Here is an 18,697-nt window from a genome sequence, read left to right as displayed (position 1 = left end):
TTTTTTTTTTTTAAGTAGAACCAGGGCACGAGATCCTCATAGCCCTTTACAAATCAAGTTTTTTTTACATTACAACCTCTTTCTCTACAATCAGTTCTTCTCCAGATTACCACCTGCAACTCAACCTTTAGATCAGGATGAAATGTCGCCTCCTCTATAGTTTCCAGGCATGCAGTTCATGCCTTTGGCCACCTTATCATACCACGTGCTATTTACTCAAGTGTCTGTTCCTGTCCTACCAGACCCCAGACATTCACCAGGATAGACAGTAGGTCTCAGTCATCATCTTTAAATGCCCAGTAACAATTCTCTTGTTGGAGGTAAACTGTATGCTGAATAAGTCAAGTGCGTTTAGGAACTAATGAAACATTTCCTTAAGATGAAAGTGTTTCACTTTTATAGTCTACATTGAAATCATGTAAAACTGGAACAGTACAATGCAGTCTCAGTCGTCAGTACTCACTAAACCATGTATTTCTAGAAGACATAATGCAACCAAAATAATAGAACAGGAACAGGAACAGGGGCCAAGTGAAATTAATGCTTAAAAAAGGCTGTACATCAAATCTATCCCAGATAAAGGCAGCTACTATAACTACAATTTCTAGGGTTTAACCAAAACTTCTTGAATGAGAGATGAAACTCTATTAAGGTGGCCAGGCCACTGGTCAGGCAACAGAGGCCCTAATCCTAACTTCACCTTTCCTTACAAGGTGACTCTGAAGACGCTTCTAATTTAACCTCTGAGTATACTGATTGCTGCAGTAATTCAATTGGCAGGGGAATTCAGTCATATCTGTAAAAATACTTAATCACATTCCCTGCTGTACAGAATATACTCTACAAATGGCATGTAACCTATTCACATGATCTAAAATGACTTCTCTAGCTAGAAAAGTAGTATAACAGGAAACAGACCTTGCACAGAGGTAATACAGTGATGAAAAGAAGGTATTTGGTGGTGGGTGGGTATGGCAACCAACATGAAGAAGTGGATCCTATACCCTTGAATTATGTACAGTGTTGTAAGCCTGTGTTACCTCAATAAAAAAGACGTTACTATAGCGCAAAGGAGCCTGGAAACAGCAGGCATACATGATTCCAATCAGGATTCCTCCCACCAGACTGACTGCTCATCACTCAAGCTAGAAGTAATGTTTCAAGACCACGCATCACAGACCACTAAGAAGCACCAGACAAGAAAAAATTCAAAAGCAAGAAAAAAAATTCATCTCAGTAACGTGCCTGTTACTGTTTGAAGAAAGATGTTTCCTTTAACTCATACATTGGAAAAGGCAAAAATATATATATATATTAAATAATAATGATAATAATGTATAGGTTACCAGTCACTGTATTTTATTGCTATTAAAAAAATTAAATTTCAACAGAAAGAGATGCATAAAAGAATGTCTTAATTTTGAACACAAAGACTGTATCAAACTCTAATTCCCCCTTTCAGTCCCCACGTCCCCATGATCCTTTAGCATTTTGTTATTTTAAATGGCCCATCATCAGGCCCAGCTCCTTTTTTTTATTCTCTACCTTAATTTATCACTTTTGCTTTCAAAGCACTCCTTCAATCTATCCACTTCTTGTCATCCATCTACTTTCCTACACCCACAGGAGAACCACTACTGTCTCTTGTCTAGCCTACTGCTTGACAGTAACCTCCTAACCTGCTCTGCATGACCACATATGTCCACACAACTATTTTCCACACTTTAAATGATCTTTATACAGCCTGATGACACTTCTCTCTTTGGAAACCTGTGTGTCTTCCCACTGCACACATGGTTCTAAGAACAAAATCCAAATTACAGCCTCCAGGATGGGACAAAGACTAACTTTAATTTCAATCATTCCCCACCATCCCTGCCTCCACAGCACTCTCCACACCCCCATTTGACCTTCTAATTCTTCAAATTTCACTACCACCAGTACCCCTGGGTCTCAGCACCTGCTACTCCTATTGTCTTCTCTGAATTAACTCCTACTTGTTCTTGAGAGCTCAACCAAGTCTTTTTCTTCAGGGAAGCCTTAAGGGACCCAACAGATCAGCTCAGGCTTCTCAGTAGCCTGCCCTCATAGCATCATTCCCTCCTTTATTGTAACTATCTCAGTATCTACTTGTTATTATCAGATTGATATGTCTCACTTTTAGACCATAAGCTGCACGACAGCAAAAGTCATGTCCGGCATGTACAAGGTATGTCCACAATGCTTGAAAGAGCAAATATGCTATGAGACACATCTTTGAATTATGCCCATATTGGGATCAATTCCAAAATCACTTCATCCAGAGAACTTCCCAAATGGCTTATCCTAATTATTGTTGGGGGTTGGGGGGAATACAATCTAAATATATCTCTTAGGAGCATCAGGAAAAAAATGACCAGGTAAGACCTAGTCCTAATGGTAATTTCATTTCAGTTCAAAGTGGTGTGTTTGTCCAGTTATAAGTCTCATACTTTCAGTATTAGAGAGAACTTGATTTTCATGAGATAGCTGTCCATCTATTACTAAAATGACATAAGGATTAGAACAGAAGGCAGAGAGGAGGTATCCTTTCCCATTTCCCTCAAGCCATGTGGTGAAATGAAAGAATATAAACTTTAGAGCTATAACTACCTACTTTGAAATCTTTGTTGTTTACTAGATATCTTAGACTGAGCTATTTGCCTTATCTCCCTCAGCCTTAGTTTCCTCACATGGAAAATGGAAATAATTTCTGCTTAAGGAAACACTGTGAAGATGAAAAAACAAATGGGATCATTTATATGAAAGTATCTGCTATACAGAAAGCTCTGGATAAATAATGTCCTTTGTACTTTAGTCTTTGATGGTTCTCACATATTGAGTTAAACATAGGTTTCCCCCCAAGTAGTCACTCTATTTATCAGCAGTTTTTCTTACCTGTTATACCCAATCTGCCCTCTGTATTCCCACTGACTATATCCTGCTAAGATATCCAAAATTCTCAGTCTGTGAAATATCTTTTAGCTTCCTTATTGTCAAAATATGTCCCTTCAACCAAGTACAGTGGAAGCTTCGTCCACTCAACACATTACAGGATAAAGCCCATGACAGTCTACAGAGTCCCTTCTTTTGAATTATGTGCATACCGATCTTATACCTGTATTATACTTCCACAGAGCCTGTGAAAAACCCTGAAAAACAAAGGAGATGCTGTTCTTCAAACTTTGACCCAGAATAGAAGACAGACCTCTGAAGGTGTAGACTGTACCTGGAGCTATGTAGCCAGGGGCAGCTGTGGCCCCAACAAAGGCTCCCCTTGTGAGAGTTCCTCTTCCTCTGCCCCGAACAGCTTGGACTGCAGCAGACACAGCTGTGTTCACCACACCCTTTGCCTGTTATAAAAAGTGACAGTTTCATTACTGAGAGAAATAAGAATTATTACCTTATATCCCTGTAATATATAACCTCTACAAGAAACTTGGCCTGTAGATGAGACAACTGAGTTGTTGTGACCTTGCTAAACTGTCAATTTACCATCTGTAAAAGGAAAAGGACAACTACTTTAACATTTTTTTTGGAGAATATGTTGAGCATACGAAAGGAGGTAAATAATTCTTTTCACTTGAGAGTTACCCAAAAAGGGTTAATTTGCTACATATAAATTTCAGGAGTTAAATTATGCCCAAAGCCATGTTAGATAGACTGAAGTAGTTATAGACACTTTATGCTCAAGTCAAAATCCATGAATTCTCCAAGCACAAACAAAAAGTCACTGCAACAACAAACCGCCTAGAATCAGCTGTGTACCTGAGTGGGGTTTAAAATAAACAAAAAATTAAGAGTAGGACAAGAAACCCAAAAATGTGGGTGTCAGTTACTGCTCCAAGTAACTGAGACTTTGGGAAGATCATGTGCCTCTCTTAAGCCTGCTTCTTCTGTGTCTGTGCATATCAATTACTGAATGAATAAACACCACCTCTAAGCTCTGTTCTTGCTCAAAAATGTCATGGGACACTGGTAATGTCACATCACCTCTCCCTACAGGAGTTGCTCCACTAATTGTAAAATGAGAATTAGGATACTACATTGTTCTTATTTTGGAGGAGAAAGAGAAACTGAGAAAACAGATATAAAACTCCAAAAAGTAAACACAACTTCTAGTACATCCTTTCTGAATCTGGAAATCCAAATTCAAAAATTTTAAGAAAATCAAAAGGCTATTTTCAAAGGAAGTACCATACTTATTTTCTTAATGTAAAATAACAAAGACTACAGCTAGAAATTACTGAAATTGTCCAACGAATAATCCAAGGGATAGGGAAGGAGACGCAGAGTCTCAAAGCTCAATGTCCACTTCGGCAGCCCCTCAGGCAGTTGCAATAAAGCACACATTCGTCTCCACTACCCAGAATTCACATTACTACACGCAGTATCTGAATGTCTCGTTACCTTAGCTATAAAATGAGATAAACTCTATCCTCCTATAATGGACTTAACAGATGTAAAAGAAATTTTTACATACTGTTTAACACAAAATCTTAATCTACACTTCCTTCTATTAGTCTAACATTTCTAATTGATTTGTCTGTCATATAATATATTCAGACATTACTACACTACTAGCTTTATATTTATTTATATATCTTTTTCCCCCTCAAATTCGTGCACATGGCATACATCTAGAAACTATCTTGAATGAGTAATGAGTAGATAAAAGTTTTTTACCCAAAAAGCATGGAATTAGGAGGCAATCTTTTCTAAACATTATACTACAATCCTGGGTTTTCCACAGCACTGACATTTCCAATTATCAGTAGTGAACAGAAGCAACAAGCAATAGAGTCATGCTTTACTGTGCACCCCCAAAGGAAAACCAAAATAAATAATGCAAAAGGACAAAACTGAAAAGGAAATGGAAGAGCATCTGCATATCTGATAAAAGTAAAACATAAGTACCCTTGGCAGCTTCCCTAAACTAAACAAAGGCTCATATCTCATTAAAGTCCAAATTCCTCAACACTCTACCTCATTAAGAATGAACTAAAATATGGCTAATAGCTTCATTTAGTAGAATATATAATTTGCCTACAAAGACCACAGAACAGAGAACCACTGATCATATATTATTCACAACCTAATCCAAAGATAAGACTGCCAAATCCAAGAAAAAGAAATCGCTTCAGGAAAAACTAAAATAATAGAAAGACAAATTTAAGGAAAATGAATGCTAGTCATACTTTTCAAAGGTTTACTGTTTAACGGATACCTGAGGAATAATCTTCTTTTTCTTGTTATTTGCTGCATTGGGTCCAGAAAACAGCTTCTCCAGGGCGGCTAACGCTGCACTTGCCTTTGCCACTTTCTTATTTGGACCTGCACCTCTGAATTTCTGTCCATCTACTTCTACCTAAAATCAAGAACAATACTCAGCAATTATCTCAAGCAATTCCTCTACACAGCTCTCATTTACAGTATTTTAGCACTGAAGGCAGCAAAAGTCAAATAGTGCCACAAAAAGTGGTTCAGACCAAACCGTTTACATGTAAGCTTGGGCTATCCTATGTCAGTGAAGGAAAAATAAGGCTGGTTGAATTTCAGCACACACCTCCATCACAAAGCGCTTGTCATGGCTTCCACCAGTCTCTGAGATGAGTTCATACTTAAGACCTCTTCTTTTTTCATTGAGCTCCATTACAGGATTTTTGCCACTTGCTGTGAGGATAGGGCCCTGAGTTCTTACCTAAGAGGAGGTTCAATCAAGTTAAGATTTTTAGGGTGTTAAATTTCTTATTAGTATAAATATACCATGTCACTAATAAAAAAAGAGGCTCAAAAATTCAGTTAGGAGCTAGGATGTAGGACCCCTCCATGTATGAGTGACAGAAAGCACTAAAAGGCATGGACACCCCATAGGCAGTCACACTGCAGTGGTCACCTGACCAGCCTGCTTGCTGGTACATGGCACTCACGGGTCTGATCTTGTGTTCATGATCTAAGAATAGTACCCTAAATCACAAACAAAGTGGATGAACAGCTGAGATTCACATTATACTGAAGAACTCACCGTTTTTCATCTTTAGGGCTACAAAGAAATAATGCAACTAGGGAGATGGGAGAAAAATATTCCTGGACACCTCAGTCATGTTAGATAGATTTAAGGGCACCATGGCTGTAGACTATAAATTCTGGAATTTACAAATAATAATTAAAAAAAAAGCAGTTATTCCCTGACCACAGGAGCTAGACTATAGTGGAAGGGATAGGTATAATCACTATAAAACAATGTATATCATACAACGGATATATGTTATGGGAACACAGTAGAAGAAATCATTTTCTAGGGCAATTAGGGTAGATTTCCTCAAAATGAAATGCAAATCTGACCTTAAAAGCTAAGTAGCAAACAAACCTAAAAGGGAACCTGAGGCAAACATTCTGAAGAAATAGCCATGCAAAGGCCCAAAAGAAGGAATAAATGTTTCTTTTGCAAACAAGAAAGTACAGTTTGACTATATAAGGGAGTGATGAGAGGAAGTCAGGACCTGACTAGACACACCCTTGTTGGAGCCATATCATAAAGGACGTTGTATTCCATGCAAATGAGCTTCACTTATGATGGGCAACACGGAGCCACTGAAATCCTTTAATATGGAAAAATGATCAGATTTGTGTTGAAGAAAAAATCTCTCTAGAAGTGGTAGTGATTTGAGGAAAGACAAGGTTAGAGATAACAAAGAAAATTCATCAAAGACTTAATCAAATAAAAAAAGAGAAACACCAAAAATAAAACAAGCCACATAAAACTACAAATTAATTTTTGAGAAATACCCAAAGACTGAGGATCTTGAGGTTAGAGATCACATTTGATTTTTCAAAAAGATTTATTTATGCATACAGAGTTGAGGTGCAGGCCAGAGGTGCAGAAGTGGTAAGATTCACCAGAGACAGTGTGAAGAGAAGACCAGGTAGACTGATGAAGTCCACTGCTGAGGGGGGCAGTGGCAGGTCACGAGAGGTCTGCCATGCCTTGTGGGTCACCTCCCTGGCTGGGGATTGAACCAGTGCTGAAGCAGCTGGTGCTAGCTTCCCAGTTGTCTATAATTTTAACATTGCTTCAGTATATATAGTTGCTCAAGAAATACTGAATAAAGAAAGCATGCCCAAAAGAATCATGTATTTTTACATATTATATGTGTGAGTTTTACAATCAACTGGAATTCTGTATTATTGGATTCATTTTGAAATCACACTGATTATCATATTACAGTACAATTCTCTCATGCTTCTAGCCTGAGAGCAAACTGAGGCTGTGTATACAATTTCTGCAGCAGCTGTTAGTAAGGAGGTATTAAAAGGGGGTTATGGATTGGGGAAAAAGAAAGAGAAAGCCCACTAAGTCTTTAATCCTAAATTTTCTCTACTAGATCTTTTGACTTTTACTCTTCACTTACTCTTGACGCTCTTAATTATAAAATACTGGAAGTAACTTCCAAGGCCAGCAAAAAGGAAAACTAGTTAAATCAGATTATATTCATACTGTACAATATACAATTACTGTTTTTAACGTTAAAAGAAAAAAAAATGCCTGAAAATATGAATGACATCACAGAAATACTCAAAGAGAGAGATGTATGGAAATAAACTAAAACATTAATAATGGCTGACTCTAGAATTTACATCGTTGTATATGCTTTACATGTTTTTATTTATACTTTTCTTTCAAATTTTCTACACTAAACATGTTACTTTTTCCTAAGGAGAGAGACATAGAAGTATACCTCTAAGGTACTGGAGGTTTCAGTTGTAGAAGTTCCAGTATTATTGCTTGAATTTGAAGACACTGTTTCATTTTTGCTTTCATTATCTGATTTTTCATCGGAACTCATACATTCAATATCTGCATCGAAGCCTGTTGGGTATCCCATTGCCTGCAATACCTGTAACAAGTTACAATGAGATTCACTTTTATTCAAACACCAGAGACCACAAAAAAAATAGATGAAACATCAAAAACAACAATTTTAAATGTACAACATTTGGAATCCATGATACAAATGCCTTACAGGAAGAGCAAAATGATGCCTAGTCTACAAATCCTTGGGCAAATAAGTTTTATACCAGAGTATCACCACGGAAATGAGGATACCATCCTCCAAAACAGTTAAGATTCATGTAGTTAAGAAATGTTAAACCTGATGTCCCTCCTAATTAATTTCATTTGGAGGTGAGAGATAAAAATTCAAGTTCAGCCAAGGGGTATGGGGGAAAGTTAAAGAACACAGTGTAAAAAGGTGCACTGGTATAGAAAGGAAAAAGGACCTTAATTACCTACATTTTTCCTCTAACTCTCAATTTTCCAATTATTAAAGAGGAAAAGAGTTGACCTCTAAATTCTATGACTCAGTCTCTCTAGGATTGAAATGAAATCAAATTTTCATTTTAACCTTTGAACCAATTTGCCTATTAATTTACAAAATAACAGCTCATGCTGCCTATCTCTGCATTAACTGAAACCATTAAGACTTGAAAAAAGACTGCCTAGGTTATTCTCAACAGAAAATAATCCAGAAAAAATGAGGTTTACATTTCCACCCCTGCCTCTCAAGAACGAGTTATAACTATCTCTGATGTTCATTCTTGTATTTCCATTCAATGACTGTCATTTCTCATACTTTACATAAAGCATTCAGATGTATGTATGTATAATGTGTCTGTGTACCTGGGCATACTTGTAAACATGTATTTTAAACTTTTCTCCAGGTAATACCCTGCTCTGTAGAAGTTCACAAGGCAATATGTTCACTAGCATTTTTATAAGCCTCTTTCAAACAGGTTGATATTCAATTCTGTTACTAATCTAGAGGGTTATATCAGAAGATCGTTTCCTAATGACCCCTGCTTATCTTTCAGCTTTTGACTAATGCCTTAAGTTACTTTACAGTTCCAACTGTATCTCTCTACAGTCCCGACTGCACCAAGGAGGTATCTAGTAAAATTATGATAGTAGTCACACAATGAGAAGCCAGGCAAGGGAGCTCTACCTTTATCAACAACAGCATCTTGACTCTGCTAATGTAAAGAAAATAGTATTATAATCTGAACAACAACAAGAACTGGGCATAAATAGAACTCTGCTCCCCCTCAAAAATTAAAACTGACCCAGTTCATATGGAGAAGCTGGTATCCTATTAGGCATTTCAAATCATATATAAATTTGTGTTCACTGGGAATAAAGCCAACAACCCTTTTTTAACATTTAAAGTTCTCGGTAGTACTTTACACTACATATACTAACATCATTTGGTCATATCCCTATCAATATTTCATGAAGAAAACACTCTCCATTCTGTGAGCCCTATGAATATGATCTCCATGAGAAATCTCATGTCTGAGAGAAGTGTTATCAGTCTGGAATTTAACACAGCTAACACAAGTTAAAAGTTACAAAGAGATGAGTCATGGGTAAATCTGATTTGTTTATTCGAATAAAAATTAAGGAAGTGCAGTTTTGAGGTACAGTTAAAAGTCTTTTGTGAGTTACCTTATACTACACCTCCTCTCTTCCATTTTCTTATCAGGTTCATGCATTTACCTGTATATACATATGTCAACATGTTTGCAAATTATGCCACCAATGGTTAATCACAGGGAAATAATGGACACACAGAATAATAAACAAAAATAAAGTCATTTTCTAGAACTAAAGCCAAGACTCTTTTTTAAATAATATAATAGTTTATTTTTACATCATTTTGTGCCCTTTTCATCTCAGTTGTAATCCCCATTAAAGCCCAAGACTCTTAACTAACATGTACTATAAAGTGAAAATAAAAGTAAGGAGTTCTCAGATATCTGGAACAAAAGTTAGTTTGGAATCAATATTTAGGCAAAAAAACTGGTCTATCACAGAAAACTGAGTTTTCAAGTAACGGTAAATATAGCAAACCTAATAAGCACATCAACCAAGCTGGGAGAAAAAAAAAAAATCACACTAATTCCCAGAAACAAGAAACTAAAGTAACTATGCTTTTTTCCTCCTAGGAGGGAGCTCAGACTAAGGAAGATGAGACCCTCAAAGATTAAAGATCAAAACTGAGTGAAAAGCAAGCATACAAAAACACATTTTAACCCATGATGCCCCACTCAAAAATAAGTAGTATTCACAGGTTTTGTATGGCAGAGATCTAATGACTTCAAGAACCTCGCCAAAGAGCCTGACTCCTAGTCAGTAGCCTTCTAGCGGACTAGCTGACAACAACTAAGATTCTTTTGATGGAATATGGCTGACTATGCCTGTAAATGTGTCCTTGGTAGAAGACTATCAGGAAAAAGGACTAGCAGAGTAAAAGGAAGTGTAGACACTAATCTCCTTGTTTTGTTTTGGTTTCATTCACTGGTGTGATTTGCCTGAACAGGTACAACCAAGCCGCTAAGTAAGGAATGCAAGGAATTTTATCCAATGTGTCCTATTTTCTTAAACATGTGTTGGCTACTGTCAAACTCATTTGTAAAGAGAAACTGCAACATGTGATGTGAACTTTATGGATGGCAATTTGTCAGTATATTCCTGGCATATAACAGGAATGTCAATACATATTTAATGAATTAATGGATCATTCAAATGTGCTTTCTGCTTGATATAGTTAGCAAAACCAACTACAGAATATGTTTTGAGGGATAATCACGCAATTTTAAAGAGACATAAAGCAATAAACTGTAAACATCTACATCTTAAAAATATTAATCACATTATGATAAACTGATAATGAAGTTAAGCCATTACTAAAAATGAGGACAATCTTTGTGATAACTACAAAAATAATGCCTATTTTTATATGAGCAAAGAAAACACGATCATGATCTTATTTTATCTTTCATATACACATTATGTTGGTCCCACCATTCCTTACCTGAAACCCTTAGGGACCAGATTATTCTGAGAACTCATAACTTATTTTTTAGAGTTTAGAAAAGTAATACATTTGCCATGTATTTTCCAACTTCCCAGTGAGTTCTCAAGTCCTACTTTAAGTCTGTACAAAAAAAAAATTACAAAATACTCACACAAACTGGAATAATAAAGACTAAAAACAGATCCACATCAAGTCAGGTTTTCCCCTCAAAATGAATTTGCATGAAACATAGGGGGGAATTTTTTTCCAGTGCTTTTTTGATACTGGAGTTGCAGGTTTACAAAATAAGCCTTGGAAAAATGTATATCAATGTATTAATTGTATAACCATGAGTTACAAATGGAATCTAAATCTTGTCATATTGCAAATTATGCCTCTCTATGGACTTTCCCAAATTTTACTACATGACAAATTCAAGATGAGGCCATATACTTATATTACGATTTATTATTTAAAATACCCACAGTGTCACTGTATCACAAATGCCTTTAAAGTACATCACTGCTATCTATGCCTTTTAGTAAGACATACAAGGGGAATGCCCGCCTGACCTTCATACCAAAACAACTGTGACTCTCTGTTCTTATATCTCCAACATGAATTATATTTCAAAAGTTTTTGCATTAGATCTAAATTTATAACTCAGTCTCAGCATATACTGTAACAAAGAACTGCCTCATTTTTTTATCTCAATTATTAAGGATTTTGGCACCCTCTTTTTTTTTTTTTTTTTTTGGTTTTACAATTTATCTTCTTATATCACTGTTTATTTTTGTGTAGTATGTGGTTTCTCCTCTCAGGATTAGTCTAAGGACTGTATCTTTAGTCTTACTATTTTTCTCCTCCTCACTCTTTGTTTTCTTTTCCTATCTTAAAGTCATACTACTTCATCATACTTGAGGTATCCCCCTTTTTTGTTTTTTCAAAGACTTATTTATGCATAAAAGAGTTGGGGTACAAGCCAGAGGTGGGGGGGTGGCGGTGAGAGGATACACCAGAGACAGAGTGGGGAGCAGAACAGGCAGACTGAGATGCACTGCTGAGGGGAGCAGCAAGGAGACAGAAGAGGTCTGCTGCTCCATATGGGTCAGCTCCTTGGCCGGGGATCGAACATGTGCTACAGTGGCTGCAGATAGCTTCATAGTGCTGCACTAGGAAGGACCTGAAGTACCCCCCGCCCTTTTTTTTTTTAAACAAGACAGAACATATTATACTGTCTTATATTTTTACACCTTAGTTATCATTTTTCTGTATTAGTATTATTACTACCTAACATATAATTTATTTATCTGTAGATTTGTTGTCTCTCTCCCTATCTTATTCACACTAGAAGGCTCCAGGAGAGCAAGGACTTCATTTTGTCTGTTGCTATATCTTAGCCTCAAGGATAATGTTTGCACCTACATTAATAATATTTGAAAAATGGAATGATCATGAAAACAGACCAAATGTATCTTATGCCCTACAGGATATTTTTCAAGTCACAACTGATGTTCGGTCTGTATGATCTTTGTAATTTCATTAGCCTGTCCTCAGAGATTTCAATATTTAGGAGTTTTCTATGAATGTACATGCATGATTAATTGGTTCTAACCTGGAATTATTCCCTATGAAAAATTCGGGGGTTGAACTTTTTTTTGCTTTTTGGTTTTGACCTTAAAAATTGAGGCAAAAAAAAAAAAGGCTAGAAGTAAATAAACCAAGATATTATATGCAAATATTAATACTCTGTCTCAGAGATAGGCTTTTGACATTTTAAATATTTATTTTTTGTGTGCTTTCTAAATTTTGTATAAATTTTGTATGCATTATTTTGTAGTCATAAAAGAGAAATTTTGTGATCCAGAGTGACTAAAGTTTAGACATCATCTTTAAAGATTTTATTTATTTATGCATACAAGAGCTAGGGTACAGACCAGAGGTACAGAGGTCCAAGGGGGCTGGTAAAGAGGATTCACCACAGACACAGTGGGAAGCAGCACAGGCAGACCATTGAAGCCCACTGCTAAGGAAAGCAGCAGGGAGACAGGAGAGGTCCACTGTACCATGTGGATCAGCTCCCAGGTGGCAAACTGAACTCATGCTACAGAGGCTGCAGCCATCACCTGGGAGGGTCCTAGATGTTATCTTTAAAATCTTGAAAAATCCTACTTACTACAGGAAAATAAGCCCTTACTTGTGACATCAAGTAAGTAAAATATATACTGTACCTTCACTGCTACATGAAGTTTTGCTGTTTTCTTGGATGGTCCTGAGGCTTCATATGTTGTACCATCCACATCTACAGACATTGTGAAGACCGGGGCATGGACAGGGCCAGACTGAGATAAGAGCTTATACTGAAGCCCAGGCCTGATCTGATTTAGCCTCATTAGTGCATTCATAAGGTCTATTGCTTTACTATCTAGAACTGTTAAAGAAGAGAAATGAGATCAGAAATTAGACCATTTCACTTCAATCTTTAGATCTGTAAGTTCCCAAGTAACCACTATAAATTCACTAGATTTTTAAAAAGCAAGAATTTCAAATCACATATACAAATTAGCTTTACTTCATAATTAAAAATTACTTCTACTTTATGCTAACATGACTGCAAAAGTAATATGCATTTTATTAATTTTAATTTGTCAACATAATTAATTTTAATTTGTCAATGTTAACTGTCAATATATTTATCATAAGCAGTTAAGTGTGAAAACAAAAGAAACTTCTTCGATGATCAACTTCTCATGAAGAGCTACTCTTACAACTACAGTTGAAGTCAGTCAAATTCTTCACTTTGTAATTTTTATTTTCCTGAGACTAGAAATTCTTTCCAATTCACATCTATAAAAATAAAGATTTTACACACTTTTCCTTAAGTTTCGCTTCATCTTTTTATTGGGATCCTTATCATCCCCTAATCCATCTTCAAATGGCCTCTTCATAGCTGAAGACCCAGGACCTAAAAATAATTATGAAACATTTATTAACAGTCAAACAATGATTCTACTTAGTCTACTAACAATGATTCTACTTATCTAGTATGTTCAGGAAGGAAAATTTCAGGAATCGAAAAACCAGAGGATTCTTTCATTAATCAATTATATCATCACCACACTTAGAATCCTGTAATAGCAAATATTTGAAAGTGACTCTTTCTAATTATCCCCCTTTTATGAATATTTATCTCCCTATATATTTATGTATACATGTATAAATATATATGCAGATATTCACATCTGAATGTGCATGAACAGAAAAAAATATCTGGAAGGATACTAAAATGTTAAAGTTTATCCCTGGTAGTAAGATTTACTTTTACTTATATCTTTTCCAGTATTTCTATGAAGGGTTTCTAAGGTATCTAAAATAGACAGTGATCTTATGTTGTTAGGGGGAAAGAATGCCCTGAACGAACTCGGCAGATGTAGGTTTTGTGGACTCCACCCCCTACTCCAGTTATTGAAACTATGACTCCAACCCCTACTACAACTCCCAGCAACTCTAAAGGGAGGACTGCAAGGACCTGAGGGTGGACCTAAGCAGCCATTTTGGGACTTTGGGGGATATATATGTGAGGGAGCCATGTTGAGCTCTTGCTCTCTCCCCTCCTTGGCCTCCTAGCTGGTGGCTGCTTGCTGGGCTCTTGAGCTTTCAGTGTGCTATTGGGGTTCCAAGTCAGCAGAACTGGTAAGATGCTCTAGTTAACTTGTATTTCTCTCTCTTTTTCCCTCTATTTCCCTGGGTTGTTCCTTTTCCTTTCCCCTTTGTAAATAAACCCATTTTGTAAATAAACCTTTTTGTGGTAAGTGTTTGGGTGAGGACCCATAGTCCGGCAACCCAATTCATTGGGTTGCCCTGTCACTGCCTATTTCATATACAGACTTTGTGTTTCCTTAGTCCTCTATGAAACTCAAGGGTATTTCCTCCTTGAATCTTATAAACTATCTAACACAAGATTTAGAAATAATATGACTGGTGTGGAACAAAAACTAACTGAACTGAAATTTCTTGAATATATCAGATAGTTAATAGTAGAAAATAAAAGGTTATCACCTGTCCAAGGACTTTAAAGAACTCTGTCTTCAACTTTAAAAAATGGCTATTGGGCCCTCCCTGGTGGCGCAGCGGGTTAAAGCACTGCACTAAGAAGCTAAAGCCACCTCCGCATGAGTTCGATTCCCGCCTGCCCCGGAGGCGACCACATGGTGTGGCAGACCTCTCCTGACCCGCCCGCTGCTCCCCTCAGCAGTGTACTTCGTCGATCTGCCTGTTCTGCTCCCCGCTCTGTCTCTGGTGAATTCTCTCACCCTCCGCATCTCTGGCCTATACCCCAGTTCTGTACAAATAAATAAATAAATCTTTAAAAAAAAAAAAGGCTATTGGGCCCTCCCTGGTGGTGCGGCGGGTTCAAGCACAGCACTATGAAGCTCCCTGCAGCCACTGCAGCAGTTCAAACCCCTGACTGGGAGGTGTCTCACATGGCACAGCAGACCGCTCCTGACACGCCCGCCCACTGTTCCCCTCAGCAGTGTACTTTGACATTCAGCCTGTTCTGCTCCCACTCTGTCTCTGGTGAGTCCTCTCACCGCCCCTGCACCTCTGGCCTGTACCCCAGTTCTGTATGTATGCATAAATAAATAAATCTTTAAAAATATATATGGCTATTGGATTTTTCTTTGAGGAAAAATTATACTTAAGAGATTCAAGCCATAAGATTTCCAAGTACTTTCAGTGAAACTCTGCAATACTGAGATTAACTATATAGTCTTTAATTGTCAAGATTTATTGCCCCTTGGGGTAAAGAACTGACTTTAGCATTTTCTTGAGTCAATACTTACTGCTCAGGTCAATTACTTTTGATGCTCTCTTCAACAGAAAGCAGTATTTGTTCATGCCTACTTAGGTATTTTTGATGCTCTCTTTAACAGAAAGTAGTATCTGTTCATACGTACTTAGTTACTATATTTCATTTGCATTAAACTATTAGTGTGCCTAGCTCCCAAAATACAGTCTTTAAAAACAAAAGTTAGAATGAAACAGTGTCAACTACTCTCCAATCAGTAAGTTACATTAAAAATTGCTCTCTGGGGCCCTCCCTGGTGGTGCAGCCGGTTAAAGCACAGCACTAAGAAGCTTAAGCCACTTCTGCATGAGTTCGATTCCTGCCTGCCCCGGAGGTGACCACATGGTGTGGCTGATCTCTCCTGACCCGCCCGCTGCTCCCCTCAGCAGTGTACTTCGTCGATCTGCCTGTTCTGCTCCCTGCTCTGTCTCTGGTGAATCCTCTCACCCTCCACATCACTGGCCTGTACCCCACTTCTGTATGAATAAATAAATAAATAAATCTTTTTAAAAAAATTGCTCCCTGGGGGCTCTTTCTGGTGGCCCGAAGCAGGTTAAAGCACAGCACTGAGAAGCTAAATCCACATCAGTATGAGTTCGATCCCCACCACATGGTGTGATGGACTCTCCTGACCTGCCCACTGCTCCCCTCAGCAGTGTACTTTGTCAGTCAGCCTGTTCTGCTCCCCACTCTGTCTCTGATGAATCCTCTCACTGTCTCTGAACCTCTGGCCTGTACCTCAGTTCTGTATGCACAAATAAATAAATCGTTAAAAAAAAAAATTGCTCCCTGATTTCTTGGAAATCATATACTGGCTTAAATTCATGGATCTGTCCTCTAAATCCTCCATGTACATGAGCAGAGTTTCATGGATTAAGAGTCAGTCTTTCATCACAGTTAACAATCCTAACAATAATTTAGGGGAAAAACAGTGCTAATATCTCCTTCCAGCTTATGGGTTATCTCTTTTCTTTAACCCAGGAGTTCTCAAAGCACGTTCCCTAAGTCTAAGAATCTGGCGAATGGAGTCATATAAATTCATCACTAATAAGAACAAATGAAAGTAGACTAATCTCACAGGTGAAACAAAAGAGAAGTCAAGAAGAAAGGCAAAAAATGTTCTTATATATGAGTTGAATTAACAATTATTATGTTCCCTCAGCTCTAGCAAGAGATGCAGCCCATGACCTTCACTACTGCCCATTTTCCAACACCAATAAAGAACTTTTCACTCACCTTCTTTATCAGTAACTGACCAGGAATATTTCTGGAAAGGCTTACTAGATGGAAGGGGGTCCATCTCCAGCACTTTATAAATCTGGCCAAAGGCTGATAGCCTCAGTGCATGCTAAAGAACAAAAGATTGCATTTATTCAAAATTCATCAGGCATTCATAAAGTCCTTAGAATAGCTTGCTAAAAAAAAAAAAAAACACTGATTAAATTCTAATATTATAATGGTAAAACTTCCCAACAGCAAGATGTGTTTAAATAGAACAATTCAGAAAACAAAGTTAACAACAGTCCTTTAAAACATCTGTGATATACCCCATATACCTGTGCACTGTGGGTAATATCTTCTTTTTGCTGGATGGTCATATAACTCAGAGCATCTGTTGGATCTCGCTCACAAGGATCATGAAGACCAGGACCCCCTGTGGCAATGACCAAAGAGAAACAAAGGAGCCATTTAGAGTGTAGAATTCAACAGACTAATGGGGGGGGGGGGGAGCTAGAGGGAGCAAGGGACGGAAAAACTGAATAACTAGGTTAAAAGTCGGCTCAATTAAAAGGAGTAAAAAGGAACCTGCTCTCATTTTCGATACTGACACTTAAGTGTCCTTATTTGACTGGAAGTTACTTGTATATTTAAGGTCAAAACTGTGCCTTACTTTGGGAATTTAGAAATAGCATGATGAGTCATCCCTAAATCTTTAAGGGAATTACGTTATTTAATTACATATTAAATATTTTCAAATTAAATGACAAACTGCAAACAGAGTAAATTTCAAACATTTCAAGCAAACATCTACATATTCAAATTCAGAACTTGAGATAAAGGAATTTTCTAGCAGACACAATATCTTATTAGTACCTTTTATGTTAGTACATATAAAACAAATTACAATGATCAAAAGGGTTTAAAGTAGTTTTCCAACATTGAAACATGCTAGTTGCTAAAATTCCAAGCAAAACAAACTCCTATGAATCATTTTCCTTTGGAGTGCACAGACTTAGCATATATTTAGAAAAATAAAAGGAGATTTTTCTGATTCTTTTGCCTATAGAGTTTGAAACCCTTACCAGGAAGTAGTATTCCAGATGCCAAACACTCCATTACTCGTCTCAAGGCCTCCCCAGCGCCCAAAGGTCTATTACAAGTACCTATAGACTTTTCACATATAAGCTCTAGTGGCTAGAAGATATTAAATTACAAATTAGTACATGCACCAAGTGTTAAAAGGATTCCAGTTAAACGTGAGCTGACATTTCTATCTACAAGAGTCCAAACAGATGAACATCAATTTAACATTTAGGCCCCAATTAATTTTTCTCCTTTATTATCAACTTTTACCCCTGCTAGAATTTTTAAGCCAATTGTTTCTGAGCTAGAATACTGAGATTATTTTGCTACAAAACTTCATTTTTCCATTATCCTGAAAGGAATAGCTAAGAAAACATGGTCATCTAATTGATTTAAGAAAGATTTAATAAGCCTTCGTATAAGTTAGTAATCACTAGTCAATGGTCAAACCCAACCCACCTATCTCCCACTTAACCTAGGAAGCACTAAAACCACAGACAGAGCACTTGCTCCAAGTGTACAATTAGAATAAATGAAGGACATAATCTCCATATTGAATGAGCTTAAAACATGTGATACTAATTCAAAAAAAAAAAGCTGCTATGTTCATTTGAAATGACCCCCCTTTCATCTCCACTTGTTTCTAATGTTCTTATGTAGTCTAGATTAAATG

The 18,697-nt window shown here is 37.1% G+C and overlaps 1 protein-coding gene across 3 annotated transcripts in view; it reads right to left on the bottom strand.

The window, feature by feature from the left end:
• Positions 1 to 18,697, bottom strand: part of STRBP (spermatid perinuclear RNA binding protein) — a 174,218-nt gene that overhangs the window by 19,410 nt on the left and 136,111 nt on the right. For all 3 annotated transcript variants that reach the window (XM_012721303.1, XM_012721302.1, XM_004677358.2), the window contains exons 8-16: positions 18,024 to 18,135; positions 17,277 to 17,374; positions 16,957 to 17,068; positions 13,744 to 13,836; positions 13,103 to 13,302; positions 7,758 to 7,916; positions 5,585 to 5,719; positions 5,246 to 5,386; positions 3,248 to 3,371 (exon numbers count right to left, since the gene is read on the bottom strand). In XM_012721303.1, coding sequence (XP_012576757.1) covers positions 3,248 to 3,371; positions 5,246 to 5,386; positions 5,585 to 5,719; positions 7,758 to 7,916; positions 13,103 to 13,302; positions 13,744 to 13,836; positions 16,957 to 17,068; positions 17,277 to 17,374; positions 18,024 to 18,135 — 1,174 coding nt within the window. The remainder of the gene's footprint in view (positions 1 to 3,247; positions 3,372 to 5,245; positions 5,387 to 5,584; positions 5,720 to 7,757; positions 7,917 to 13,102; positions 13,303 to 13,743; positions 13,837 to 16,956; positions 17,069 to 17,276; positions 17,375 to 18,023; positions 18,136 to 18,697) is intronic.

Source organism: Condylura cristata, unplaced genomic scaffold (genome assembly GCF_000260355.1).
Source record: "Condylura cristata isolate star-nosed mole 26May11 unplaced genomic scaffold, ConCri1.0 scaffold00006, whole genome shotgun sequence".
NCBI classification, from domain to species: Eukaryota; Metazoa; Chordata; class Mammalia; order Eulipotyphla; family Talpidae; genus Condylura; species Condylura cristata.
Note: the sequence above shows the minus strand (reverse complement) of the source record. Positions and strands in the feature narration are given on the sequence as shown.